Source organism: Rhinopithecus roxellana, chromosome 20, assembly GCF_007565055.1.
Source record: "Rhinopithecus roxellana isolate Shanxi Qingling chromosome 20, ASM756505v1, whole genome shotgun sequence".
Lineage (NCBI taxonomy): Eukaryota > Metazoa > Chordata > Mammalia > Primates > Cercopithecidae > Rhinopithecus > Rhinopithecus roxellana.
This window is the reverse complement of record NC_044568.1, coordinates 45,517,581-45,545,368: the sequence shown is the minus strand read 5'-3', so window position 1 is coordinate 45,545,368 and position 27,788 is coordinate 45,517,581. Positions and strand designations below refer to the sequence as shown.

At 45.7% G+C, this 27,788-nt stretch overlaps 1 protein-coding gene and 1 non-coding gene across 4 annotated transcripts; both read left to right on the top strand.

The window, feature by feature from the left end:
- The first annotated feature begins 409 nt into the window (after positions 1–409).
- LOC115895332 lies at positions 410–471 on the top strand. The gene has a single exon (XR_004055540.1). It is a non-coding gene; the product is annotated as a U7 small nuclear RNA (small nuclear RNA).
- Positions 472–1,224: 753 nt separating this feature from the next.
- BFAR (bifunctional apoptosis regulator) lies at positions 1,225–27,788 on the top strand. 3 transcript variants are annotated; one of them, XM_030925418.1, is made up of 8 exons: positions 1,231–1,559; positions 2,546–2,632; positions 4,607–4,811; positions 6,293–6,462; positions 12,288–12,432; positions 20,996–21,169; positions 23,366–23,568; positions 26,184–27,788. In XM_030925418.1, the coding sequence occupies exons 1-8, from the start codon at positions 1,297–1,299 to the stop codon at positions 26,374–26,376; spliced, it is 1,440 nt and encodes a 479-aa protein (XP_030781278.1). In that variant the 5' UTR covers positions 1,231–1,296; the 3' UTR covers positions 26,377–27,788. The 3 variants fall into 3 exon arrangements, with proteins under 3 accessions (XP_030781279.1, XP_030781278.1, XP_030781280.1); XM_030925419.1 differs by lacking the exon at positions 2,546–2,632 and having other exon boundaries at positions 1,225–1,559; XM_030925420.1 differs by lacking the exons at positions 2,546–2,632; positions 4,607–4,811; positions 6,293–6,462.

The following is a 27,788-nucleotide window of genomic DNA, read 5'->3' as shown; positions in this document are numbered from 1 at the left end:
AAGTTAGTGAAGGAGAATGATCCAGAAATGTCTGCCCACATCATTTGAGTCTATTGAACCTTCCACTACACATATCATTTTGCTTTACTACTTTTGAAAAGTATAACAAATAGGCCAGAAAGAAATTCATTGCTGATTATGTGGTTTATGGTATGTGTATTTCAATAAATCAAATTTGTCACATTTAAAAATTAGATTTCCAGCCTGGACAACGTGGCAAAACCGCATCTCTACTAAAAATACAAAAAATTACCTGGGCGTAGTGGTGCACATCTGTAGTCCCAGCTACTCAGGAGGGTGAGGTGGAAGGATCAGCTGAGCCTGGGAAGTTGAGGCTGCAGTGAGCTGTGATTCTGCCACTGGACTCCAGCCTTGTTGAGAATGAATGAATTAATAAAAGTTAGAGCTTTAGTATTACAACTCCTTTACAATTTGTCTAGAAGGTTTTCTGGTCTTTATCAGAAAGCCTCCCTGCCCCCCACTCCCCCCAAAAAAATTAGGCTGGGCGTAGTGGCTCATGCCTGTAATCTTAGCACTTTGGGAGGCCAAGGCAGGTGGATCACGAGGTCAGGAGATCAAGACCGTCCTGGCTAACATGGTGAAACCCAATCTCTACTAAAAAATACAAAAAATTAGCCAGATGTGGTGACTTGCACCTGTAGTCCCAGTACTGGGGAGGCTGAGGCAGGAGAATTGCTTGAACCCAGGAGGTGATGGTTGCAGTGAGCCGAGATCACGCCACTGCACTCCGTCCTGGGCCAGAGGGCAAGACTCTATCTCAAAAAAAAAAAAAAAAAAAAAAAAAAAATTAGGGCTTCAATAGAATGGCAATAGTTTTTTGTTTGTTTGTTTTTGAGACAGAGTGTAGCTCTTTCGCCTAGGCTGAAGGGCAGTGACGCGATCTAGGCTAACTGCAAACTCTGCCTCCCAGGTTCATGCCATCTCCTGCCTCAACCTCCCTAGTAGCTGGGACTACAGGTGCCTACCACCAGGCCCAGCTAATTTTTTGCATTTTTAGTAGAGACAGGGTTTCACCATGTCAGCCAGGATGGTCTCGAACTCCTGACCTCGTGATCCGCCCGCCTCGGCCTCCCAAAGTGCTGGGATTACAGGCATGAGCCACCGCGCCCGGCTAGAATGGCAATACTTTTATATTAACTACTCTTCAAACAACTACTATTTGCCTTATTTTTGTCACTGTCTTTTTTTTGTTTTTTTTTTCTAGATTAATGATGTTTTGCAGCAGTTTTCTACGTCTGAAATTTTTTATGTCTCTGGAACCCAGAATTTATTGAGATGGAGGAACCTCCGAAAAACTATCTGAACACAATGGACCTTGAGAAAGACGAACCTCTCAAAAGCACCGGCCCTCAGATTTCTGTTAGTGAATTTTCTTGCCACTGCTGCTATGACATCCTGGTTAACCCCACCACCTTGAACTGTGGGCACAGCTTCTGCCGTCACTGCCTTGCTTTGTGGTGGACATCTTCAAAGAAAACAGAATGTCCAGAATGCAGAGAAAAATGGGAAGGTTTCCCGAAAGTCAATATTCTCCTCAGGTAATGCTCAGCCTGTATTGGTAGCACAGATAGCCCATGAAATGTGGTTTCTCTCTTGCTTTTTTTTTTTTTTTTTTTTTTAAACAGAGATGGGGTCTCGCTATGTTGCCCAGGCTGGTCTCAAACTCCTGACCTCAAGTGATCCTCCCACTTCAGCCTCCCAAAGTGCTGGGATTACAGGTGTGAGCCACCACATCCGGCCAATGGGCTTTCTCTTAATGAGAACAGCAGTGTTTGAAAGGTTGCACACTTGGAATCCACCTCCTTGGGGTCATAGTGGATCTTCTGGAATATGAGTCAGGGAGCTCAAGGAACTGGAAATCCAGATTATCTTCCTCATAGGTGACCATGACTTTTTAAATTATTTATTATGAATGAAGGAAGGAAAGAAGGTCTGGTTAGCCGACCATTGCTGGTAATCCTGTCATAAAGCCCAGACCAGTGGCTCACGCCTGTAATCCCAACACTTTTGGAGGCTAAGGCAGGAACGTTGTTTGACGCCAGAAATTTAGAACCAACCTGGACAACACAGTGAGTCCTTATCTCTACAGAAAGTTTTAAAAGTTAGCCAGGTGTGGTGGCACTTGCCTGTGCTATGCCCAGCTATGCCAGTGGGTGAGATGGGAGGATTGCTTGAGCCTGGGAGTTCGAGGCTGCAGTGAGCTCACACCACTACACTCCAGCCTGGGCAACACAGCAAGACCCTGTCTCAAAAATAAAAAAGGAAAGAAAGCAAATGGTATAACTGTACAATTGTGAATAACTGGTTTGTTGCTGATTTTAATAATCTTTAAATAACCCCAGTTCCAGTTATCACATTAATAGAGTTTCTCATGTGTAGCAACATAGTGCCAAAGCCACCTTTCAGATAGCTTGTTATTTTCTGCTTCCTTGGTTCATAGTGTACCTGTGAAGGCTCTGAGGCTTAAATCCTCTTCCCCCTTCTATTGTCTTAGCAATGTGTGTGCCCTTCTTGATTTCAACAGAGTACTAGAAAGTTCCATAAGGCCGGGTGCAGTGGCTCACGCCTGTAATCCCAGCACTTTGGGAGGCCGAGACAAGCGGATCACAAGGTCAGGAGATCGAGACCATCCCGGCTAACACGGTGAAACCCCGTCTCTACTAAAAATACAAAAAATTAGCCGGGCGTGGTGGCAGGTGCCTGGCAGTTACTCGGGAGACTGAGGCAGGAGAATGGCGTGAACCCAGGAGGTGGAGCTTGCAGTGAGCCGAGATCACGCCACTGCACTCCAGCCTGGGCAACAGAGCGAGACTCCGTTTCAAAAAAAAGAAAAAAGTTCCATGAACCCAATCTTTTCTTTTTCACAAAAAATGTGTTTACACTTTGCTCTTACCTGTCAGTCTTACTTTAGCTGAAGGTTAAATTTAATCTGAAATTAAAGGAGGGTTCTTTGTGTATAACTGAAAATTTAGAAAGTTCCCTACAATTTAAGCTGGTCTTTCTCTTATTACTGAATTTTGCTTTTTTCCCTTCTTATAAACTGATTTTAATAATATAAGATACATATATACATTGTTTCATATATATATGAAATATTTATATATTCATTGGTTATGTTCTTTGAACAAAGTCTCACTCTGTCGCCCAGGCTGGAGTGCAGTGGTGTGACCTTGGCTCACTGCAACCTCCACCTCCTAGGTTCAAGCGATTCTCCTTCCTCAGCCTCCGGAGTAGCTGGGATTACAGGCGCCTGCTACTAGGCCCAGCTAATTTATTGGGTTTTTTTGGTTTGCTTTTTCAGATGGAGTTTCGCTCTTTTCCAGGCTGGAGTGCAATGGCGTAATCTTGACTCACCACAACCTCTCCCTCCCGGGTTCAAGCGATTCTCCTGCCTCAGCTTCCCTAGTAGCTGGGATTACAGGAACCTGCCACACGCCCAAGTAATTTTATATTTTTAGTAGAGATGGGGTTTCCCCATGTTGGTGAGGCTAGTCTCAAACTCCTTCCGTCAGGTGATCCGCGCGCCTTGGCCTCCCAAAGTGCTGGGATTATAGGCGTGAGCCACCGCGCCTGGCAAATGTTTGTATTTTCAGTAGAGACAGGGTTTCATGATTTTGGCCAGGCTGGTCTCGAACTCCTGACCTCACCCGTCTTGGCCTCCCAAAGTGCTGGGATTACAGGCATGAACCACTGCTTAAAAATACTTTTAAACATACATGCATGTGCCAGGCTGGGCACGGTGGCTCACTCCTGCAATCCCAGTACCTTGGGAGGGCTGAGGCAGGCAGATCTCATGAGGCCAGGAGTTTAAGACCAGCCTGGCCAACATGACCAAAAATACAAAATTAGCCTGGTGTAATGGCGCATGCCTATAATCCCAGCTACTCAGGAGGCTGAGACATGAAAATCACTTGAAGGACGTGGAGGTTGCAGTAAGCTGAGATCAGGACACTGCGTTCCAGCCTGGGTGACAGAGCAAGACTTTGTCTCAAAAAAAAAAAGTGCCAAGAGAAAATGCAAGTATTTTCTCACCTCATTGATGTGCTGTCTGCATGGTTCTGCAGTTTACTATTTTAAATCAACTAGTAAACGTATATCATCAGGTTGGTGCAAAAGTAATTGTGGTTTTTACCATTGAAAGTAATGGTAGGCTGGGTGCAGTGGCTCATGCCTGTAATCCTAGCACTTTGGGAGGCCGAGGTGGACAGATTGCCTGAGCTCAGGAGTTCGATACCAGCCTGGGCAACATAGTGAAAACCCATCTGTACTAAAAATAAAAAATTATCTGGGCGTGGTGGTGCGCACCAGTGAGCCAAGATTGCGCCACTGTACTCCAGCCCCAGCCTGGGCAACAGAGTAAGACTCCGTCTCATTAAAAAAAAAAAAAAGAAAGAAAGTAATGGTAAACAACCTAATAGATTGTTTCAATTTTTTTGCTTTTACCCACAGGACTATAGTATATTTCTTGTCAATTCTCCTAGGGTAACTATATATCATTAAATATTGACTATCAGGGTTTTTTTGGCCTCTAAACATTATATTTAGTCAAACAACTGTCTTAATTTTTTTTTTCTATTCTCCATAGGGATGCCATTGAAAAGTTATTTCCCGATGCCATTAGAATGAGATTTGAAGACATTCAGCAGAATAATGATATAGTTCAAAGCCTTGCAGCCTTTCAGAAATATGGGAATGATCAGATTCCTTTAGCTCCTAACACAGGCCGGGCGAATCAGCAGAGGGGAGGGGGATTCTTTTCCGGTGTGCTCACAGCTTTAACTGGAGTGGCAGTAAGTCGATCACTGTGTTCCTCTGTGCCCCTCACACCTCACCCCCCAAACCCTGATTTCCCCTGAAGTCAGTTCTATTGAAATCACTTAAATAATTGATGATGTGACTGCATGTAATTACTGTGTACATTGAAATCTGCTGGGTTCTATGATTTCTTCAGGAATGTTGCTTACTCCGGTAGATCAGATCATAGTACCTAGTAAATGGAGAAAGGTGGTAGAACTGGAATTCAAGACCATGTCTGCCTTGGTAATACAATCTTTTTTTGTCTTTTTTTTTTTTTTTTTTGAGACGGAGTCTTGCTCTGTCGCCGGGGCTGGAGTGCAGTGGCCGGATCTCAGCTCACGGCAAGCTCCGCCTCCCGGGTTCACGCCATTCTCCTGCCTCAGCCTCCCGAGTAGCTGGGACTACAGGCGCCCGCCACCTCGCCCGGCTAGTTTTTTGTATTTTTAGTAGAGACGGGGTTTCACCAGGTTAGCCAGGATGGTCTCGATCTCCTGACCTCGTGATCTGCCCGTCTCGGCTTCCCAAAGTGCTGGGATTACAGGCTTGAGCCACCGCGCCCGGCTTTTTTTTTTTTTTGAGATGGACTCTTGCCCTGTCGCCCAGGCTGGAGTGCAGTGGTGCGATCTAGGTAAAAGCTTTCTTTTAGGGAGGTGAAAATGTACTAACACCAGCTGTGGTGATGATTACAGATATTTGTGAACACATTAAAAACCATGGATTGTGCACTTCAAATGTGTGAATTTTATGTGGATGATCTCTCTCTTTTTTTTTTTTTTTTTAATTGAAGTTTTGCCCTGTTGCCTAGGCTAGAGTGCAGTGGCATGATCTCGGCTCACTGCAGCCTCCACCTCCCGGATTCAAGTGATTGTCCTGCCTCAGCTTCCTGAGTAGCTGGGATTACAGGCTTGTTCCACCGCAACAGGCTACTTTTTGTATGATTAGTAGAGATGGGGTTTCACCATGTTGGCCAGGCTGTCCTGGAACTCCTGACCTCAAGTGATCCGCCCGCCTCAGACTCCCCAAGTGCTGGGATTATAGGTGTGAGCTACCACGCCTCGCCTTCCTTGGTAATACAATCTTAAGAACCCATCAGTTTACTAACTTCAAATGTGGAGACTATTTTCTTTCAAAGTTCTATGTGTAAAAAATCGAAATGCGTTTCCAGTAGAAAAGGCACAAGTCAGATATGTTGAGCAAGTTGATGGAGTCAAGGCACCACCTGCTCCCAGGTGCCTGAGATGAATCGTGTTCTTGCCTCTGTGCCCTCACTGCCCGGCAATCAGCAGAGAGAGGCACCCAAGGAGAGCTGTGCTCCCCAGCTCTCTGTGGCAGTGGCGTTTCCCTGCTTCTGTGTACAGACTCCACACCATTCCCTATGAGCTCAACCTCTTCCTTTTCCTGCCTCCCACCCACATCTTTAGAAACTGGCATCTCTGCCTCTTCGTGGTCTAAAGTCCCTGTCACTCTTCCGCAGGTGGTCCTGCTTGTCTATCACTGGAGCAGCAGGGAATCTGAACACGACCTCCTGGTCCACAAGGCTGTGGCCAAATGGACGGCGGAAGAAGTTGTCCTCTGGCTGGAGCAGCTGGGCCCTTGGGCCTCTCTTTACAGGGAAAGGTTTTTATCTGAACAAGTAAATGGAAGGTGAGGAGCAAAGCCTTCTGACACACCATGGACATTTTAGAAAACAGCTTTATGGAGATATAATCCAGGCTAGGCGCAGTGGCTCACACCTGTATTCCCAGCAGTTTGGGAGGCCGAGGCGGATGGATCATTTGAGGTCAGTAGTTTGAGACCAGCCTGACCAATACGATGAAACCCCATCTCTACTAAAAATATTTTTAAAAATTAGCCGGGCGTGGTAGTGCACACCTGTCATCCCCATCTATTCGGGAGGCTGAGACAGGAGAATCACTTGAACCTAAGAGGTGGAGGTTGCAGTGAGCCAAGATCATGCCACTGCACTCCAGCCTAGGCAACAGGGCAAGACATCATCTCAGAAAAAAAAGAGAGGTGTACAATCCACATAAAATTCACACATTTGAATTGCAGAATCCATGGTTTTTAATGTGTTCACAAATAGTGTAATTATCACCACAGCTGATTTTAGAACATTTTCATCACCCTAAAAGAAAGCTTTTACCCTTTAGTCAACCCTCCTTTCTCCCCAACCCCCAGCCCCTGGAAACCATTCTACTTTCTGTCTCTACAGATGTGTCTATTCTGGACTTTTCATGTGCGCGGATTCATACAGCGTGTGGTGTTTGTGTCTGGCTTTTTCACTTAGCATAATTTTCTTTCAGGGTTTACCCACGACATGCCATGTGTCAGTACTTCATTCCTTTTTATGGCTGAATAATAATTCTACTGTAAGAGTATACCGTATTTTATTCAGCCATTCATTCGTTGCTGGACATTTGGGTTGATTCCATTTTTTGGCTATTATGAATAATGATGCTATGATCGTTCACGTGCAGATTCTTGCATGAACATGTATTTTCAATACTGTCTTGGAGTGGAATGACTGAGTCATAGGGTAAGTCTATTCTGACTCTATGTTTAACTATCAAACTATTTTCCACAGCAGCTATACCGTGTAATGTCCAGGTCATTTAAATTTCTTTGTTGCTTCCAGATTATAAAATTGTGTAAGGAAAAATTCTCTCTAATCACAAGAATAAACACAGAAGACTTTTGTGACCAAATGTATGGGGTTCTCCCACACACACCCAACAGCAGCCACCAGCTGGATGTCCTCTAATTCAGTTCCCACACTGACTACCCAGAGATACTGTCAGATCCCACAGGGTGAGGGCTCTGCCCCCAAGATTGCCCTGACTAATTCTAGTCACAAATCCAGGCTTCCAGAGTTTCTGACCCACCAGCTTCAAGTTGGAGTTCCCATGATTCCCTCTTTGGGTTCAAATTAATTTGCAGGAGCAGCTCACAGAACTCAAGGAAATGTGTAACTTTCACTGGTTTATTATAAAGGATATTGCAAAAGATACAGATGAAGAGACACTTAGGGCGAGGTGTGGGGGAAAGGGCACAGAGCTTCCATGCTCTCCATGGGTGCGCTCCCCCCAGGAAGCGCACATGCTCAGCTGTCCAGAAGCTCACTGAATCCTGTCCCCTTGAGTATTTTGTTTTTGTTTTTTCAGACAGGGTCTCACTCTGTAGCCCAGGCTGGAGTGCAGTGGCACAACCTCGACTCACTGCAAACTCTGCCTCTCGGGCTCAAGGAGTCCTCCTGCCTCAGCCTCCCAAGTAGCTGGGACTACAGGCGCGTGCCACCACGTCCAGCTAATTTTTGTATTTTTTTTTTTTGAGACGGAGTCTCGCTCTGTCGCCCAGGCTGGAGTGCAGTGGCCGGATCTCAGCTCACTGCAAGCTCCACCTCCCGGGTTCATGCCATTCTCCTGCCTCAGCCTCCCGTGTAGCTGGGACTATAGGCGCCTGCCACCGCACCCGGCTAATGTTTGTATTTTTAGTAGAGACGGGGTTTCACCGTGTTAGCCAGGATAGCCTCAATCTCCTGACCTCGTGATCCACCCGTCTCGGCCTCCAAAGTGCTGGAATTACAGGCGTGAGCCACCGCGCCTGGCAATTTTTGTATTTTTAATAGAGACAGGGTTTTGCCATGTCACCCAAGCTGGTCTTGAACTCCTGGACTCAAACGATCCGCCCGCCTGAGCCTCCCAAAGTGTTGTGATTATAGGCATGAGCCCCTGCACCCTCCTCATGGAAGATTCTTAAGACCCACAATCAGAAAGATAGGAAAAGATTAGAGTGAAAGGAGAGCAGGAGGTCAGATGCCTGCATGGAGGCCTGACTTGCCCAACTTTTTTTTTTTTTTTTTTTTTTTAGATGGAGTCTCGCTCTGTCGTTCAGGCTGGAGTGTAGTGGTGTGATCCCGGCTCACTGCAACCTCCGCCTCCTGGGTTCAAGCAGTTCTCCTGCCTTAGCCTCCCAAGTAGCTGGGATTGCAAGCGCCTGCTACCATGCTCAGCTCATTTTTGTATTTTTAGTAGAGATAGGGTTTCACTGTGCTGACCAGGCTGGTGTTGAACTCCTGACCTCAGTGCTGGGATTACAGGCATGAGCCACCATGCTGGGCCTCCAACATTTTAACACAGATTTGAGTAAGGGATATAGCAGCTATGATCCGGGAACTATGGATGAAAGCCAATATATAAGACCACATTAATATATATTTATTTTTATTTTATTTTTTTAAGATGGTGTCTTACTCTGTCTCCCAGGTTTAAGTGCAGTGGCAGTGATCTTGGCTCACTACAACCTCCGCCTCCCAGGTTCAGGTGATCCTTCTGCCTCAACTTCCTGAGTAGCTGGGATTATAGGTGCCTGCCATCATGCCTGGCTAATTTTTGTATTTGTAGTAGAGATGGGGTCTCGCTATGTTGTCCAGGCTGGTCTGAAACTCCTGACCTCTGGTGATCCACCCACCTCGGCCTCCCAAAGTGCTGGGATTACACGTGTGAGCCACGACATCTGGCAAATAGATATTTTTATTTTTTAAAAAATAATATAGAACTCTGTGATATTTTTTTTTTTTTTTTTTTTTTTTTTTTTTTTTTTTTTTTTTTTTTGAGGCGGAGTCTCGCTCTGTCGCCCGGGCTGGAGTGCAGTGGCCGGATCTCAGCTCACTGCAAGCTCCGCCTCCCGGGTTTACGCCATTCTCCTGCCTCAGCCTCCCGAGTAGCTGGGACTACAGGCGCCCGCCACCTCGCCCGGCTAGATTTTTTTTTTGTATTTTTAGTAGAGACGGGGTTTCACCGTGTTAGCCAGGATGGTCTCGATCTCCTGACCTCGTGATCCGCCCGTCTCGGCCTCCCAAAGTGCTGGGATTACAGGCTTGAGCCACCGCGCCCGGCCAGAACTCTGTGATATTGAAAGTGACATACTCTTGTAATCCTACTCTTCAGAAAACTATCTTGCTAGACTAACTTTTCCAGATGTTTCAGTACTTATACAGATAGAAATATATAAATGTGTTTTTTAATTTAAACTGGAAATATGATTGTACTAAACATACAAACCTGTGTTTGTGTGTATACGTGTATATATATATATATATATTTACATCCATATCCACCACCTAAGGGTGTTACATATAACATCACACAGTGATAAGAGTAGCTGCTCTCCCTAATTCATTTGTTTCAGACACCCACTTCACCCACTGCCTGGCTGCCTGACTGCCACCCCTCCTACTCCAGTGACTTTTTCCCTCCTCTCCACTCAGTTTTCAACATGACTCTGTTTTGAGAAAATGACATGCTTCTACTTTAATTAGCTTTATATAGAAATTCACCTCCCCCAAAATTATGGTATAAAAATTTCTCTGCCTAGTTAGTAAATGTATTTTTACATAGTTTTCTAGAGGACAAATTCCTGGAACTGGAATTGCTGGGCCAAAGGTAGTAAATCTGTACAAATTTAATAACCATCACCAAATTACCCATAAAAGGACCATCAATTAACACTACTCAACCAGTAGTTGCATATGCTTGTTAATAGCTCTCTGGCCAGCTTATAGTGATGTTTTTAATGATGAATCACTGTGGAGGAGAATTTGTGTTTTCTCGTTTTTTTAAAATTTAATTTAATTTAATTTAATTTAATTTAATTTTGTTTTATTTTATTTTTTGAGACAGAGTTTCACCCTTGTTACTCAGGCTGGAGTTCAATGGCATGATCTTGGCTCACTGCAACCTTCACCTCCTGGGTTCAAGCAATTCTCCTGCTTCAGCCTCCCGAACAGCTGGGATTACAGGCGCATGCCACCACGCCCGGCTAATTTGTATTTTTAGTAGAGACCAGGTTTCACCACGTTGGCCAGGCTGGTCTCAAACTCCTGACCTCAGATGATCTACCCGCCTCAGCCTCCCAAAGTGCTGGATTACAGGCATGAGCCACCGCCCCCAACCAGAAATTGTGTTTTCTAAGGAGGAAAGCAGATACAGGATCTCCAATACTTTTTATTAAATTAAATCCCTACCTTAAAACAACTACTCTTTTTTCTTCAAGAGACGGAGTCTCTTTCTGTCACCAAGGCTAGAGTGCAGTAGCAATATCGTAGCTCACTACAGCCTCAAAGTCCTGGGCTCAAGCAATCCTCTTGTCTCAGCCTCCCATGTAATTAAAACAACAGGTGCATGCCACCGTGCCTGGCTAATCTTTTTGCAGAGACAGGGTCTCACTGTGTTGTGCAGGCTGGTCTCAAACTCCTGGGCTCAAGTGATCCTTCTGCCTCAGCCTACCAAAGCACTGGGATTATAGATGTGAGCCACTGTGCCCATCTAAGAACTATTCTTTTTTTTTTTTTTTGAGGCGGAGTACTCGCTCTGTCGCCCAGGCTGGAGCGCAATGCCACGATCTCTGCTTACTGCAAGCTCCGCCTGCTGGGTTCACGCCATTCTCCTGCCTCAGCCTCCCAAGTAAATGGGACTATAGGCGCCCGCCACCACGCCCGGCTAATTTTTTGTATTTTTAGTAGAGACGGGGGTTTCACCGTGTTAGCCAGGATGGTCTCGATCTCCTGACCTTGTGATCCGCCTGCCTCAGCCTTCCAAAGTACAAACTCTTCTTAATGTTGTAATGTTTTATTGGATTTCCTTCTAATTTTTCCTGTACATACACACAGTTTTAAAAATAGAGTAATACGTGAGAGATCAGAGCATATAACTGAAAGATCAAAGGCTTAGGAACAAAACAGACCTAGGAATGACTTGGGAAGGTCACCTTATTTCTCTAAGTGAGTTTTCTTTTCTTTTTCTTTTTCTTTTTTTTTTTTTTTTTTTTGAGATGGAGTCTCGCTCTGTCGCCCAGGCTGGAGTGCAGTGGCGCAATCTCGGCTCACTGCAAGCTCTGCCTCCCGGGTTCACGCCATTCTTTTTTTTTTTTTTTTTGAGATGCAGTCTCACTCTTCGCCTGGGCGGGAGGCTGGAGTGCAGTGGCGAGATCTTAGCTCACTGCAACCTCCGCCTCCCAGGTTCAAGCAATTCTCATGCCTCAGCCTCCCAAGTACCTGGGATTACAGGTGTGCGTTAATTTTTGTACTTTTAATAGAGACGTGGTTTTACCATGTTGGCCAGGCTGGTGTTAAACACCTGATTTCAGGTGATCTGCCAGCCTCAGCCTCCCAAAGAGCTGGGATTATAGGCATGAGCCACCGCGTCCAGCGAAAGCGAGTTTTCTGATCTACAAAAGCAGCAAAATGCTACCTACCATGAATGATTGTTATACGGATCAGTGATGACTTATGAAAGTATTTACAGATGGTCACTGGTAAATAGTAAGCATTCAATTATTTGCTGCTATTGATGTTGTTAAATGTGAAATGTCTCAAGCCTACAGTATTTATGTTGATAAGATGGAACTCTTGAGTGTAGAGAGTTTGTTCCAGTATATAATCGCAAAATAAATCTCCTCCTATCCCTCCACAGGTTGCTTTTAACTTTGACAGAGGAAGAATTTTCCAAGACGCCATACACCATAGAAAACAGCAGCCACAGGAGAGCCATCCTCATGGAGCTAGAACGTGTCAAAGCATTAGGCATGAAGCCCCCCCAGAATCTCTGGGAATATAAGGTGAACACTTTAATGGGTTTTTTTTTTTTTTGTAGTTTTTTTTTTTCTTTTTTTTTGCTTTTTATTTTTATATTTTGTTAATTTGTTTTTTAATTTCAGGATTTTCTTTTTTATTTTTGATTGTTTATTTACTTATTTATTTATTTTATTTTGAGACACAGTCCTGCTCTGTCGCCCAGGCTGGAGTGCAGTGGCACAATCTCAGCTCAGTGCAACCTCTGCCTCCCAGGTTCAAGTGATTCTCCTACCTGAGCCTCCAGAGTAGCTGGGATTACCCCACCCAGCTAATTCTTTCCTTCCTTCCTTCCTTCCTTCCTTCCTTCCTTCCTCCCTCCCTCCCTCCCTCCCTCCCTCCCTTCCTCCCTCCCTTCCTCCCTTCCTCCCTTCCTTCCCTTTTCTTTCTTTTTGTTTTTGTTTTTCTTTGTTTCTGGCTCACTGCAACCTCCACCTCCCAGGTTCAAGAGATTCTCCTGCCTCAGCCTCAGGAGCAGCTGGGATTACAGTTACACGTGACCACGCCCAACTAATGTTTATGTTTCTAGTAGAGATGGGGTTGCAGGATGTTGGCCAGGCTGATCTCAAACTCCTGACCTCAGGTGATCCGCCCATCTCCTGACCTCAGCTTCCCAAAGTGCCGGGATTACAGGCGTGAGCCACTGCGCACAGCCTGTTTTACAAACAAATAAGGAAAGAGATGCTTATGTGTTTTGGGGACCTTGAATTGTTAGAATATCACTGGACGACAATTTGTCAATAACATTTCAGTTTAAACCGCATCTGCTCTTTAAGCCAGCATTTTACTCCTTTGCACTTGGAATGGAGGCAGTACAGCATGGTGATCAAGAGTGAGGCTCTGGGCTGGGTGCAGTGGCTCACAACTGTAATCCCAGCACTTTGGGAGGCCGAGGCAGGGGGGGATGACCTGAGGTCAGCAGTTTGAGATCAGCCTGACCAACGTGGTGAAACCCTATCTGTACTAAAATCACAAAAATTAGCTGGGTGTGGTGGCGCACGCCTGTAGGTCCATTTACTTGGAGGCAGGAGAAATGCTTCAACCTGGGAGGTTGAGGCTGCAGTAGCCAAGATCACACCGCTGCGCTGCAGCCTGGAGGACAGAGCAAGACTCCATCTCAAAAAAAAAAAAAAAAAAAAAAAAACAAAGAACAGAAACAAAAAGAGTAATGCTGTGGGCTGGGCATGATGGTTCACAACTATAATGCTAGTACGTTGGAAGGCTGAGGTGAGAGGATTGCTTGAGCCCAGGAGTTCAAGACTAGCCTGGGTAACATGGGAAGACCCCATCTCTACAAAAAGTACACACACAAAAAAAATTGGTTGAGTGTGGTGGTGCCAGCCATTTGCGAGGCTGAGGCTGCAGTAAACCATGATCAAGCCACTGCACTCCAGCCTGGGCGACAGAGTGAGACCCTGTTTCAGAAAAAAAGTAAGGCCCTGGCACTAGCCTGCCTGGGCCAGCTCCTTCAAGACACACCACCTGTTGGAACACCAGCAAGTACCTGCGCCTCTCCTTGCCTGTTTCCTCCTGGGTAAATAACCTTAGAGGGTCATTGTGTGACTCCAATATTTGATTAACAGAAAGTCATTAAAGAAGTTATTCACTGTAGCATTGTTGGTAATTGCAGGGAGTAGAAAACAACCTAAGTACCCCTCATTAGGAACAAGCTGAATAAATAAGGCACACCCATGTGGGCAGCCACTGGAAAAGGGGACAAAGACTTTGTGTTCATAAGGAACGTTGGGCCAGGCACAGTGGCTCGAGCCTGTAATACCAGCACTTTGGGAGGATGAGGTGGGTGGATTACTTGAGGCCAGGAGTTCCAGACCAGACTGACCAACATGGTGAAACCCTGTCTTGCTAAAAATACAAAAATTAGCGAGGTGTGGTGGTGGGTGCCTATAATCTCAGCTACTCAGGAGGCTACGGCAGGAGAATTGCTTGAACTCAGGAGGCGGAGGTTGCAGTGAGCTGAGATGGTGTCACTGCACTCCAGCCTGAGTGACAGAGTGAGACACTGTCTCAAAAAAAAAATGCTTGTTTACTATGTGCATGTATTACCTTAATAACTAGTTTCAAATATCGTAAAGAATACATGTGGAGTTCCTGAAATAGAATGTTTGTTATTTTTTGTGTTACTGGTTTTTTGTTTTGTTTTGTTTTGTTTTTTTGAAACGGAGTCTTGCTCTGTCGCCCAGGCTGGAGTGCAGTGGCGCGATCTCAGCTCACTGCAAGCTCCACCTCCCGGGTTCACGCCATTCTCCTGCCTCAGCCTCCCAAGTAGCTGGGACTACAGGTGCCTGCCACCAAACCTGGCTAATTTTTGTATTTTTAGTAGAGACGGAGTTTCACTGTGTTAGCCGGGATGGTCTCCATCTCCTGACCTCATGATCCACCCGCCTTGGCCTCCCAAAGTGCTGGGATTACAGGCGTGAGCCACTGCACCTGGCCTGTTTTTGTTTTTTTGAGGCAGAGTCTCACTGTTGCCCAGACTGGAGTGCAATGGTGTGACATTAGCTCACTACAACCTCCGCCTTCCAGGTTCAAGCGATTCTCATACAGCCTCCAGAGTAGCTAGGAATACATGCACGTGCCACCATGCCGGGCTAACTTTGTATTTTTAATAGAGACAGGGTTTTACCATGTTGGCCAGGCTAGGCTTGAACTCCTGACCTCAGGTGATCCGCCCTCGTCAGCCTCCCAAAGTGCTGGGATTACAGGCGTGAGCCACCATGCCCAGCCAAGCTGCCATATTTTTCATAGGTAAATATTTCAGCATTAATCTCTTAAAAAAAAAAAAAAAAAAAAATTTTTGTAAAGGAGTCTCACTGTGTTGCCCAGGCTGGTCTCAAATTCCTGGTCAAGCAATCCTTCTACCTCAGCCTCCCAAGTAGCTGGGACTACAGGCAAAGGCTACTGAAGCAGCTACATTGTCTGGGGTAAAAAAACCGGGGTTTGTCATCTTGCACCAGGAAAATTTAGGACACATACACACAAGAGGAGTTGAGCAGAGGTTTAATAGGCAAAAGTAAGAGAAAGGAAAACAGCTCTGTCTCTAGTGTGAGAGAGGGGACTTCTAAGAGGAAAAGACTGGTGGGCAGCAGATGCGCTGGAATTTTTCGTCAGGTTTGAGGAGGCGGTGTCTGGTTTACATAGGGCTCACAGATTAGTTCGACCAGGTATGATGTTTCCGTAGTAGGAAGGGTGGCCACCCCACCCTAATCTTATTATGCAAATGAACTTTCTGTCACCTTGGCTGGTGCTATCTTGTCTGCTCCTTACTGTACTGTACCTGTGGCTGACAAAGAGAAGGGAAGATGGAGCCGCTATCTTGAACATGATTGATCTAACTGCCGGCATCTATGTTTGCAGTTCCATTTTGTAGGCTGCTGTTTGTTAGAAAGGAAAATGATTTGAGGCTGCTTTTCATTAAAAGGAAAACCTTACTGAGGACTCCGGTACCCTCACTATCTGCCTGAGTAATTTCTTCTTAACTCCTGTATCACTACCATGTCCTGCTTGAAAAGTAAAGACTTTTTAAATGACGAAATTACAATATCACCACTGTACACCCCTCCACCAATGAATAGTAATTCTGAATTTTTTTTTTTTTTTTTTGAGATGGAGTTTTGCTCTTGTCGCCCAGGCTGGAGTGCAATGGCACAATCTCAGCTCACTGCAAATTCCGCCTCCTGGGTTCAAGCGATTCCCCTCCCGTCCTGAGTAGCTGGGATTACAGGTGTGCGCCTCCATGCCCAGCTAATTTTTTGTATTTTTAGTAGAGATGGGATTTCACCATGTTGGCCAGGCTGATCTCAAATTGCTGACCTCAGGTGATCCACCCGCCTCGGCCTCCCAAAGTGCTGGGATTACAGGCATGAGCCACTGCACCCGGCCAATTCTCTGATATTATTAAATAACTTGTCAACTTTCAAATATCTCACTTTTTCTTCAAAGTGGATTTGTTGCAATTGGGGTCCAAACAAGGTCTGTCTTTAGTTCTTATGTCTCTTAAGTCTCTTAGTTTATGGATTCTCTCTTCCTCTGTTTGTTACCCCACATTTATTTCAACAAAGAAACTAGATCATTTTGTCGCATAGACTGTTCCACATTTTGAATTTAGCTGATTTTCAGTCACCTAGCAGGCCCCTCTGCCCCCCTACCTATCCAGAAATCTGGTAGTTAGATCTAGAGACTTACTTCAGTTCAGGGTTGCCAAAGCCAGGTTTGGCAAGACTGTTTCATAGGTGGTGGTGGTGGTTTGTTTCATTAAGAGGCTCATAACGTCCAGTGTTCTCTTTAACAGATGGCAGCAGCCCTGTGATCATGATTGGTTAGATCTGTCATTAGGGTTACAAACCAGTGATAATAAATCACTGCTTCTTCATTGCTTCTTCATTTAGTAGCTGAAATAAATCTTTAAGAAAAGAAATTTTTCCTCATCCTTTGATTACCCTGAATATAGTTTGTACTAGAAAGGCAGGTTAAATGCTTGATGCTTTCCTTTTATTTGTCAGTTTCAGAATAGTGACCTGGTTCACTACTGTCTACTAAAGGTGGCCACTTTCTTTCTTCAGGATCGTAAGCGGGATTTTAGCATTCTTGATGTGTTTCAGTATATTTTAATGATTATACTTGTTGATGCTCAAGTTATCCTTTTTTGAGTAGGAGCCTCCTCAAATTATTTTCTGAGTTTTTTGTTTTTTGTTTTTTTAATTTAACTTTTTAATTGAGGTAGAATGTACTTGCTAGTGAGCCCTCTTTTAAGAGATGGGGCCGGGTGTGGTGGCTCATGACTGTAATCCCAGCACTTTGGGAGGCAGAGGTGGGCAGATCACCTGAGGTCAGGACGGAGTTCCAGATTAGCCTGACCAACATAGTGAAACCTCGTCTGTACTAAAAATACAAAAATTAGCTGGGTGTGGTGGTGCGCGCCTGTAATCCCAGCGTGCACCACCACACCTCAGAAGACTGAAGCAAGAGAATTGCTTGAACCCAGGAGGCAGAGGTTTCAGTGAACCATTGCACTCCAGCCTGGGCGACAGAGTGAGACTCCATCTCAAAAAAAAAAAAAAAAAAGATGGGTCTTGCTCTGTCACCCAGGCTGGAGTGCAGTAGCACGATCATGACTCACTGCAGCCTCAAACTCCTGGGCTCCAGTGATCCTCCCATCTCAGCCTCTCTAGCAGATGGGATTACAGGCACACACCACCGTGCCTGACTAATTTTTTTTTTTTTTTTTAATAGAAATGAGGTCTCATTTTGTTTCCCAGGCTTGTCTCAGACTCGTAGCTTCAAGCAGTCCTCCCACCTTGGCCTCCCAAAGTGCTTTTATTACAGGCATAAGCCACCATGCCTGACCTTAGTTCTTTTGATGTGACCTCATTGGTGTTTGATAGTTTCCCTTCTCATGTGTCAAGATGGTCAGGTTAGTCCTGTACCTTTCTTGCCCCAGACTTGGAAATCTGCCATTTCACTAGTTGGATCTTTTCTTAAAATCTTTAGATTTTCTTAAAATCACTTTAGAAAATATCAGATATAAACAAAAATAAAGGGACAAATGTATTTAGAGCCAGTTTCAGTGATGACTAACTCATGGCCATTCCTACTTCCTTACTACCCCTCTACTTACACCCCAAACCCGGGATTATTTTAAAGCATACCCCAACATCATCTTACTCCACCCCTAAATACTGTAGTATGCATTTCTTTCTTCTTCTTCTTTTTTTTTTTTTTGATACCAAGTCTCGCTCTATCACCCAGGCTGGAGTGCAGTGGCACAATCTCTGCTCAATGCAACATCCACCTCCCAGTTTCAAGAAATTCTCCTGCCTCAGCCTTCTGAGTAGCTGGGACTATAAGTGCCCACCACCATGCCTGGCTAATTTTTGTATTTTTAGTAGAGACAGGGTTTTGCCATGTTAGCCAGGCTGGTCTCGAACTCCTAACCTCAAGTCATCCACCCGCCTGAACCTCCCAAAGTGCTGGGATTATGGGTGTGATCCACCACACCCGGCCTGTAGTATGCAATTTTTATTTATTTATTTATTTTTGAGATGGAGTCTCGCTCTGTCGCCAGGATGGAGTGCAGTGGCGTGATCTTGCCTCACTGCAACCTCCACCTCCCGGATTCAAGCGATTCTCCTGCCTCAGCCTCCTGAGTAGCTGGGACTACAGGTGCCCACCACCACGCCTGGCTAATTTTTTTTGTATTTTTAGTAGAGACGGGTTTCACTATGTTGGTCAGGCTGGTCTCGAACTCTTGACCTCAAGCAATCTGCCTGCCTCAGCCTCCCAAAGTGCTGGGATTACATGTGTGAGCTGTCACGCCCGGCAGTGTTGAATGTTTTAACAGGTTTTGTTGAGGTAAAATTGATATACACCTACTTAAAGTGTATGATGTGATAAGTTTTAACATATGCACACCCATGAAACCATCACCACAATGAAGATGGGGAACATCTCAGTCACTCCCAGAAGTTTCCTCCTGTCCCTGTTAAGCCCTCCCTCCCAGCCCTCCCAATTCCAACAAGGATGCAGTGATCTCCACTGGGCACTGGGGATTTAATTTGCATTTTTCATTTAATTTGCATTCACATGCTTATTTGCCATCTTTATATCTTCTGTGGTAAAGTGCTCATTTTATTTTGATGCTACTAAGAATCAAATAAATTGAATTTTTTTTTTTTTTTTTGAGATGGAGTTTTGTTCTTGTCACCCAGGCTGGAGTGCAATGGCAAGATCTCAGCTCACTGCAACCTCTGCCTCCTGGGTTTAAGTGATTGTCCTGTCTCAGCCTCCCGGGTAGCTAGGATTACAGGCGCTTGCCACCACGCCCACCTAATTTTTGTGTTTTTAGTAGAGACGGGGTTTTATCATATTGGTCAGGCTGGTCTCGAACTCCTGACCTCAGGTGATCCACCTACCTTGGCCTCCCAAAGTGCTGGGATTACAGGTGTGAGCCGCTGCACCCAGCCTTTTTTTTTTTTTTAAGAGACAAGGTCTTAGGCTGAGCGTGGTGGCTCACACCTGTAATCCCAGCACTTTGGGAGACCGAGGCAGGTGGATCACCTGAGGTCAGGAGTTCAAGACCAGCCTGGCCAACATAGTGAAACCCTGTGTCTACTAAAAATACAAAAGTTAGCCAGGCGTGGCATTACTCACTTGTAATCCCAACTACTTGGGAGGCTGAGGCAGGAGAATTGCTTGAATCCGGGAGGTAGACGTTGCAGTGAGCCAAAAATGTACCACTGCACTCCAGCCTGGACGACACAGCAAGACTCTGTCTCAAAAAATTAAGAGACAGGGTCTTGCTTTGTCGCTCAGGCTGGTCTTTAACTCCTGGCCTCAGGCAATCCTCTTGCCTCACAAAGTGTTAGGATTACAGGTGTGAGCCACCGCGCTTAGCCTGAGTCATCTATTCAGTTACTTTTATAATAAGGAAGTAAACACTTACTGTAGTGATTTACAAAAGTGAAGAAAATGAAAATGGCTATGTGAATTCCATGTTAAGAATCTGCTGTAACCGGCCGGGCGCGGTGGCTCAAGCCTGTAATCCCAGCACTTTGGGAAGCCGAGACGGGCGGATCACGAGGCCAGGAGATCGAGACCATCCTGGCTAACACGGTGAAACCCCGTCTCTACTAAAAAATACAAAAAACTAGCCGGGCGAGGTGGTGGGCGCCTGTAGTCCCAGCTACTCGGGAGGCTGAGGCAGGAGAATGGCGTGAACCCGGGAGGCGGAGTTTGCAGTGAGCGGAGATCCGGCCACTGCACTCCAGCCCGGGCGACAGAGCGAGACTCCGTCTCAAAAAAAAAAAAAAAAAAAAAAGAATCTGCTGTAACCATAGATTTCACTGGTTTCACTATTATACTCAATGCAGTACTAAACATCTTGTATATAAAGTCTGTATTTCAGATTCTTTGCAGTAAGTGGTGCCCACTTACAGAGTGATTGAATTAAACAATTTTAAAACTCTGATACCTTTTTCAGAGTTAAAAAGGCTATATTCTGCAAGGAGGGTGCAAGAGTATGCTTTTCAACCCTCCCCCAGCTATAGCTAGAGATTGGATCTTTTTTTTTGAGCTGGAATATCTCTCTGTTCCATAGACTGGAGTGCAGTGGCGCAATCTCGGCACATTGCAACCTCCACCTCCCGGGTTCAAGTGATTCTCCAGCCTCAGCCTCCCAAGTAGCTGGGACTACAGGGCATGCGCCACTACGGCCAACTAATTTTTGTATTTTTAGTAGAGACAGCATTTCACCATGTTGGCCAGGCTGGTCTCAAATTGCTAACCTCAAGTGATCTTCCCACCTCAGCCTCCCGAAGTGTTGGGATTTACAGGCGTGAGCCACCATGCCCCGCCAAGATCGGATCTTTATACAATGTAACCCAAAATGTGGATCACTTGACCTCTTCTTGCCATTCATGCATTGTATGTACCATGCAAAAAGGCTGATGGCAACAAGCTAGAGATGGGAAGGGGCGTGGGTGGGCAGCTGGCCGCTATGGTTGTAATGTGGCCCTGTACTCTTCTCCTCTGCAGGCTGTGAACCCAGGCAGGTCTCTGTTCTTGCTGTATGCCCTCAAGAGCTCCCCCAGGCTGGGTCTGCTCTACCTGTACCTGTTTGACTACACTGACACCTTCCTACCCTTCATCCACACCATCTGTCCTCTGCAGGAAGACAGCTCTGGGGAGGACATCGTCACCAAGCTTCTGGTAGGTCTGCACAGTGCCTGGAATAAAATTATTCCCCCATTGAGTTATTTGCAGAGATTGCTACCCACCATGGGTGCCATGTTTCTTCAGTTTGACCCATGAACTCCTTCAGAATGTCTGGTAAGTCATTTGAGAGTAATATCCTTTGCTTTGCTTCTCTTGAGGCCAGTCCTGACCTGTTCATATCAAGTCACATGGATAGAGGAGTCATCAAGTATGATCCACACCCATAAATAATAAAACAATTTTGAAATCTCCAGAGATCCTTTTTTTTCCCCCAAAGATCCTTGTAAACACTACAATCAAGTGTCTGGCTAACTGGTTTCAGCCTTGAATATAGTTTGAAGCCTGCTAATCAGATCCCTTGCACATTCCTCCTCTAATTACCCAGTCTCCACTTGCTGTTTACCGCACCAGACTGGCTGTGCAGAGACCCTGACCTTTAATTTTATTTATTGATTGATTGTTGGAGGTAGGGTCTCACTCTTTCTCCCAGGCTGGAGTGCAGTAGCACAACCACAGCTCACTGCAGCCTCGACCTCCTGGGCTCAAGCGATCCTCACAACTCAGCCTCCCAAGTAGCTGGGACTACAGACGAGCACCACCACCCAGCTAATTTTTGCATTTTTTGCAGAGACAGGGTTTCACCATGTTGCCCAGCCTGGTCTTGAACTACTCAATTCAAACCATCCTCCCACCTCGCCCTCCCAAAGTGTTGAGATTATAGGCATGAGCCACTGCACCTGGCACCCAGCCCTTCAATTTTAACGAGCTCCAACACCCTCTGCTTGTTCATCAGGCTAATTTTTTATCTGCTAATATCTGTAATTGGAAAGCTTTTCCTCCTGCTACCACAAAATTTACCTTTTTTCGGAGGGAGGAGGGAGTGTTTGTAATTTTCCCACAAACTACCATTTTTCTACCATAGCCGATGTTGAATTTAGGAAATGGTTCAAGCTACCCATGCAGCGATGGGAGAATAAAACACTGGTTAATTTAAATTTATTTCTGTTTATTCATAATTCATGCTTAGATTTGTATTTCTGAGCTTCCATAATTATGTGACAAGCATTTCATTTCAACCTTTTTGCTAACATTTACTTAGAGATTAATTATGGCTGAGCACAGTGGTTCACGCCTATAATCCAAGCACTTTGGGAGGCAGAGGCAGGTGAATCACCTGAGGTCAGGAGTTTCAAGACCAGCCTGGCCAACATGACAAAACCCCGTCTCTACTAAAAATACAAAAATTAGCCAGGCGTGGTGGTGTATGCCTTTAATCCCAGCTACTCAGGAGGCTGAGACAGGAGAATCACTTGAACCCAGTAGGTGGAGGCTGCAGTGAGCCGAGATAGCACCACTGCATTCCAGCCTGGGTGACAGATTAAGACTCTGTCTCAAAAAAAAAAAAAAAGGCCGGGCGCGGTGGCTCAAGCCTGTAATCCCAGCACTTTGGGAGGCCGAGACGGGCGGATCACGAGGTCAGGAGATCGAGACCATCCTGGCTAACATGGTGAAACCCCGTCTCTACTAAAAATACAAAAAACTAGCCGGGCGACGTGGCGGGCGCCTGTAGTCCCAGCTACTTGGGAGGCTGAGGCAGGAGAATGGCGTGAACCCGGGAGGCGGAGCTTGCAGTGAGCTGAGATCCGGCCACTACACTCCAGCCTGGGCGGCAGAGCGAGACTCCATCTCAAAAAAAAAAAAAAAAAAAAAAAAAAAAAAGGACTAATTATTACAAGATGAGTTGATGGATGGAAATTTCATTTTAGATTGTTGGATGTGTGTGTGTGTTGTAATCAATGTAGAACTCACTGTGATCATCACAATTTCTTTTTTTTTTCTGAGATGGAGTCTCCCTCTGTCACCCAGGATGGAGTGCAGTAGTGTGATCTCAACTCACTGCAACCTCCACGTCCCGGGTTCAAGTGATTCTCCTGCCTCAGCCTCTAGAGTATTTGGGACTACAGGTGCACAGCACCACACCTGGCCAATTTTTGTGTTTTTAGTAGAGATGGGGCTTCACCATGTTGGCCAGCCTGGTCTTAAACGCCTGACCTCAGGTGATCCACCCACCTAGGCTTCCCAAAGTGCTGGGATTACAGGTGTGAGCCACCGTGCCCAGCCTGGTCATCACAATATTTTGTGTAAAAGTCAGTCCTCATGACTTTTTGCATCTGTGTGTTATTTTTCAAGGATCTTAAGGAGCCTACGTGGAAGCAGTGGAGAGAGTTCCTGGTCAAATACTCCTTCCTTCCATACCAGCTGATTGCCGAGTTTGCTTGGGACTGGCTGGAGGTCCATTACTGGACATCACGGTTTCTCATCATCAATGCTATGTTACTCTCAGTTCTGGAATTATTCTCCTTTTGGAGAATCTGGTCGAGAAGTGAACTGAAGTAAGTATATTTTAATGGTTGTCACAACTGGGGATGGGAAAGAAATACCAAGTAAGGGAAAGATCTTTTTATTTCTCACACTTGAAATAAATCCTCTGTCCACCCAGACCCTTCAGACTCTGCTTTGAGAAACCCAGCTTAAGCAGTGAATAGGACAATTACCTTCTGTTTTGCGGGTGGAGATTGTGGTGCTCATTGTTAAAAGTATTTTCCTATATGTCTTTATGCAATAATATACCATTTAATTTCAGGGGGAGGGGGTCAAATGATTTTAATAATCAAGGAATAAGCAACTCTGTAGAAAAGGGTCTGTTTTAAGGTAGGCAGGCCTGTGCAAACCTATCCCCTAAATCAGAGGAAGCTGAGGGACTGAAGAAAGAAGCTGACACATTCAGTTTCTCAGAAAGAAACATTTAATAAGGCCTTGCAAACAGAAGCCCTATCTGTGTCTTGGATGGCAGCAAGACAAGATGGTGGATCCCCAGACCCAGGACTTGTATACATAGGGAAGAGGCATACATGCTTCATTCAGAAGGGATGTGCAGAACAATTGCTTAGGCTCAGGATTTATGGTAAGTACGAGAACATTAAGGCTGTTTCACCTGAGGGCAGGATTTACGTGACATACGTGTTCTTACACAAGAAACGTTAGATAAACCAGAGATCTTAGAGGCTTCGCCCAAACTGGAGTTAGTGAGAAGTCAACATGGCAGATGAGCATGCAATATGGAGTTGCTGTGGCCTCCACGGGGTGCTTTATAGAAAATGGCGGTAAGGTAGAGCATAAAGAGATCTCATGGGAAGTTCTGTAGGCATGAGTTCTAATCCTGATCTGCCACCACCTAGGATGATAATAACTTAGGCTTCAAGCATGACTGGACCCTGAGACCCAAACGCTGTCACCAGGACTGGCTCTTTCGCTGTCCCTCACAGCACTATTCTTTCTTGTGTTTTCTGCGTCAGGCAGCTCTCTTCATGTGGGGGCCCTTGGCTTCTCCACTCCAGTCTTTGATCTGTGCAGCTTAACAAACCTCCAGATAGCAAGCACTTCCTTCCCCGTGGCACCGGAAAAGGTCTCAGGGCTCACACGCCTTTGTTCTGATGGACCCAGCCTGGGTCACATGCCTACTGCAATCTATCACCCCAATCCTGCAGGGCTACCCCAGGCTTGGGGCATGAGCTCACCCCACAACCAGAGGCTGGTTTCAGCCCTACCCAGACCATGTGGAAAAGAACAAAGGAGAGAGAATCCCCAAAACTTAGAGGCTGTTGCTGGGTGCAGTGGCTCTTGCCTGTAATCCTAGCATATTGGGAGGCCAAGGCAGGTGGATCACCTGAGGTCAGGAGTTCGAGACCAGCCTGGCCAACATAGTGAAACGTCATCTCTACCAAAAATACAAAAATTAGCCAGGCGTGGTGGTGGGTGCCTGTAATCCCAGCTACTCAGGAGGCTGAGGCAGGAGGATTGCTTGAACCCAGGGAGGTGGAGGTTGCAGTGAGCCAAGATTGAGTCATTGCGCTCCAGCCTGGGCGACAAAGCGAGACTCCATCTCAAAAAAACCCCAAAAACTTAGAAGCTGTTTCCAGAAGAAAGGGACAGGCAGAAGTAACACAGCCACCCTTGCAGCCTTTTACCTTGACATTCTGTGACTCGCAACCTTATGACTGGTTCTGAGAACCCAACAATCTCTCTCACCTTTCCCATGGTGACTCACTAGGTAAAAATCAAAAAAGAATCTCCCTCAGTTCTTTCCATTTAGCAAACTCACTTATTTATACACAATCCGCATATTTATGCCCCTACTGTACTCCTGGTTCTCTGCTGGGCATGGCAGATCTTTTGGTAAAGAAGACAGTCTATACTGTGAGGCCCTACAGCCTAACAAAGAAAATATGTATGTTAAAAAATAGATGGCCAGGCACCTTGGCTAATGCCTGTAATCCCAGCACTTTGGGAGGCAAGAGGATTGCTTGAGGCCAAGATGGGCAATGTGACAAAACCCTGTCTGTACTAAAAATACAAAAAATTAACTGGGCATGGTGGTGCACACTTGTAGTCCCAGCTACTCCAGAGGATGAGGTGGAAGGATTCCCTGAGCCCAGGAGTTTGAGACCAGCCTGGGTAACATAGCGAGACCACCTTATCTCTACTTAAAAAAAAAAAAAAAAAAAAAGAAAGAAAGAAAAAACCAGATGTGGTGATGTGTGCCTGTGATCCCAGCTACTCAGCAGAATCATGAGACCTGGAGGTCGAGGCTGCAGTTGAGCCACATTTGCATCACTGCATTCCAGCCGGGACAAAGGAATGAGACCCTGTCTCAAAAGAAAAAAAAAAATTACGTAAGTGTTAACAAAGTGATGAAGCAGGTGAAGTTGAGGCTGTCACAGGGAGGCCTTGTCCAGTGTGGGGACAAAGAAGCTCCCTCTAGGTCATGTCCCTGAGAGTTAAAGATGGGTTGAGTAGGCAGAGGTCTCAGGCACGGGGGACAGAAGACAAGGACATTCAGCACAGACAGCCACGCTCTTCCCAGCACCCAGAAAAGGCCCAGGGCCCGGACTTCTGGGCGTGGTCAGGAGAAGCACCTCTGACTCAGCCTCTTCTCTTCTCGTTTCAGGACTGTGCCTCAGAGGATGTGGAGCCACTTCTGGAAAGTATCAACGCAGGGGCTTTTTGTGGCCATGTTCTGGCCCCTCATCCCTCAGTTTGTTTGCAACTGTTTGTTTTACTGGGCCCTGTACTTTAACCCAATTATTAACATTGATCTTGTGGTCAAGGAACTCCGGCGGCTGGAAACCCAGGTGTTGTGACTGGCACTGCCCAGGCTGAGACTCTTCAAGACCTGCTGACGTCTGAGCTTTGACACTTAAGAGGGGTGAGGCAGGGAGCAGACTTCCTATTTTCTACCCCCAGTAAAACAAGGTGCTGCTTTGTATGTCAAACGCTCCAACCATGTCCTCTCCCCGTCGGCCTGTGGGTGGTATCAGCAGGGACTGACATCCATGCAGGGAGGATTGTCTGTTTGGCTGACACAGCAGCAGCCCTTCCCACCCAGCCGCCTTCCTCACAGGGACTAGGAGGCTCAGTCCCCGACGGCTGGCAAGACTCAGGGTTCTCAGTGGATACAGTGCGGGTGACATCATAAGGGCACCACATCAGTCCCCTCCCCAACCTCAGTGACTGACAGAGGATCCTAGATCTCAGAGCCCGAGACCAGGCTTACTGGGGCCTGGCCTGTCCTCTAAGTCAAGTTTAGGAAAACAAGGATAAGATTCTGTCATAGGTATGGAGAGTTGCACATAAAAAGTACCGAAGAAAACCCAGAATTCAATCAACAATTCTGTCTTATTGAAGAGTTGCTAGGATTCAGAGTAAAACTCCAAGGATTCAGTTTGAGCCTAGAATGATGGTTAGACTTGTAGTCACTGGACTTGTTATTGTTTTGCTTTATGGAAATCATTGAAGGTCTGGATTCCTTTCTCTGAATGGAGAGATTGAGAGAGATGTCGGGCAGTTCCCATTAGATTGAGTGGCCTCCATGTTATTTAAAATTGTTTTGGCAATGCCTCACCCCTGTAATCCCAGCACTTTGGGAGGGTGAGGCAGGCAGATCACTTGAGGTCAGGAGTTCAAGACCAGTCTGGCCAACATAGTGAAACCTCGTCTCTACTAAAAATACAAAAATTAGCCAAGTGTGATGGTGTGCACCTGTAATACCAGCTACTTGGAATTGGAAATCGCCTGAACCCGGGAGGTGGAGGTTGCAGGGAGGGAGACTGCACCACTGCACTCCCGCCTGGGTGACAGAGGGAGATTCTGTCAAAAAAAAAAAAAAATTCATCTATAAAATAAATTCCAGGATAGTCCTTTTGTTCAAGGAAATATTTTATAAATTGACCTCACACTGTATAATCTTTATTGTCCTATCCTGATGTATAACACAGCAGGTATAATTACACCAAGTGCTATAATTGTAAATATGGAATGAGGTGAACTATGGCCTTTTATTTCCTTCCAATGTGAACACAGCAGGTGTGAGATGTCATCTCGGAAGACTGGCCTTGCAGAAATAGGCCTACATCCGAAATATTCTCTTGTGACTCCATGAACCATTAATTAACCCTTTGTATCTTTGAGTGAAGATTTTACTCAAACGTTGCATCTGGAAGTTTGAAGAAATTACTTGAAATAAAAATAAAGATTTTTATACAGATAAAACCTA

Excerpts from the sequence above, each read along its gene's own strand:
- BFAR (XM_030925418.1), top strand. The coding sequence starts at position 1,297 with ATGGAGGAACCTCCGAAAAACTATCTGAACACAATGGACCTTGAGAAA. Across the intron at positions 1,560-2,545 it reads AAAGTCAATATTCTCCTCAG|AGTACTAGAAAGTTCCATAA; the intron begins GTAATGCTCAGC and ends TGATTTCAACAG. Across the intron at positions 23,569-26,183 it reads TGGTCGAGAAGTGAACTGAA|GACTGTGCCTCAGAGGATGT; the intron begins GTAAGTATATTT and ends TTCTCGTTTCAG.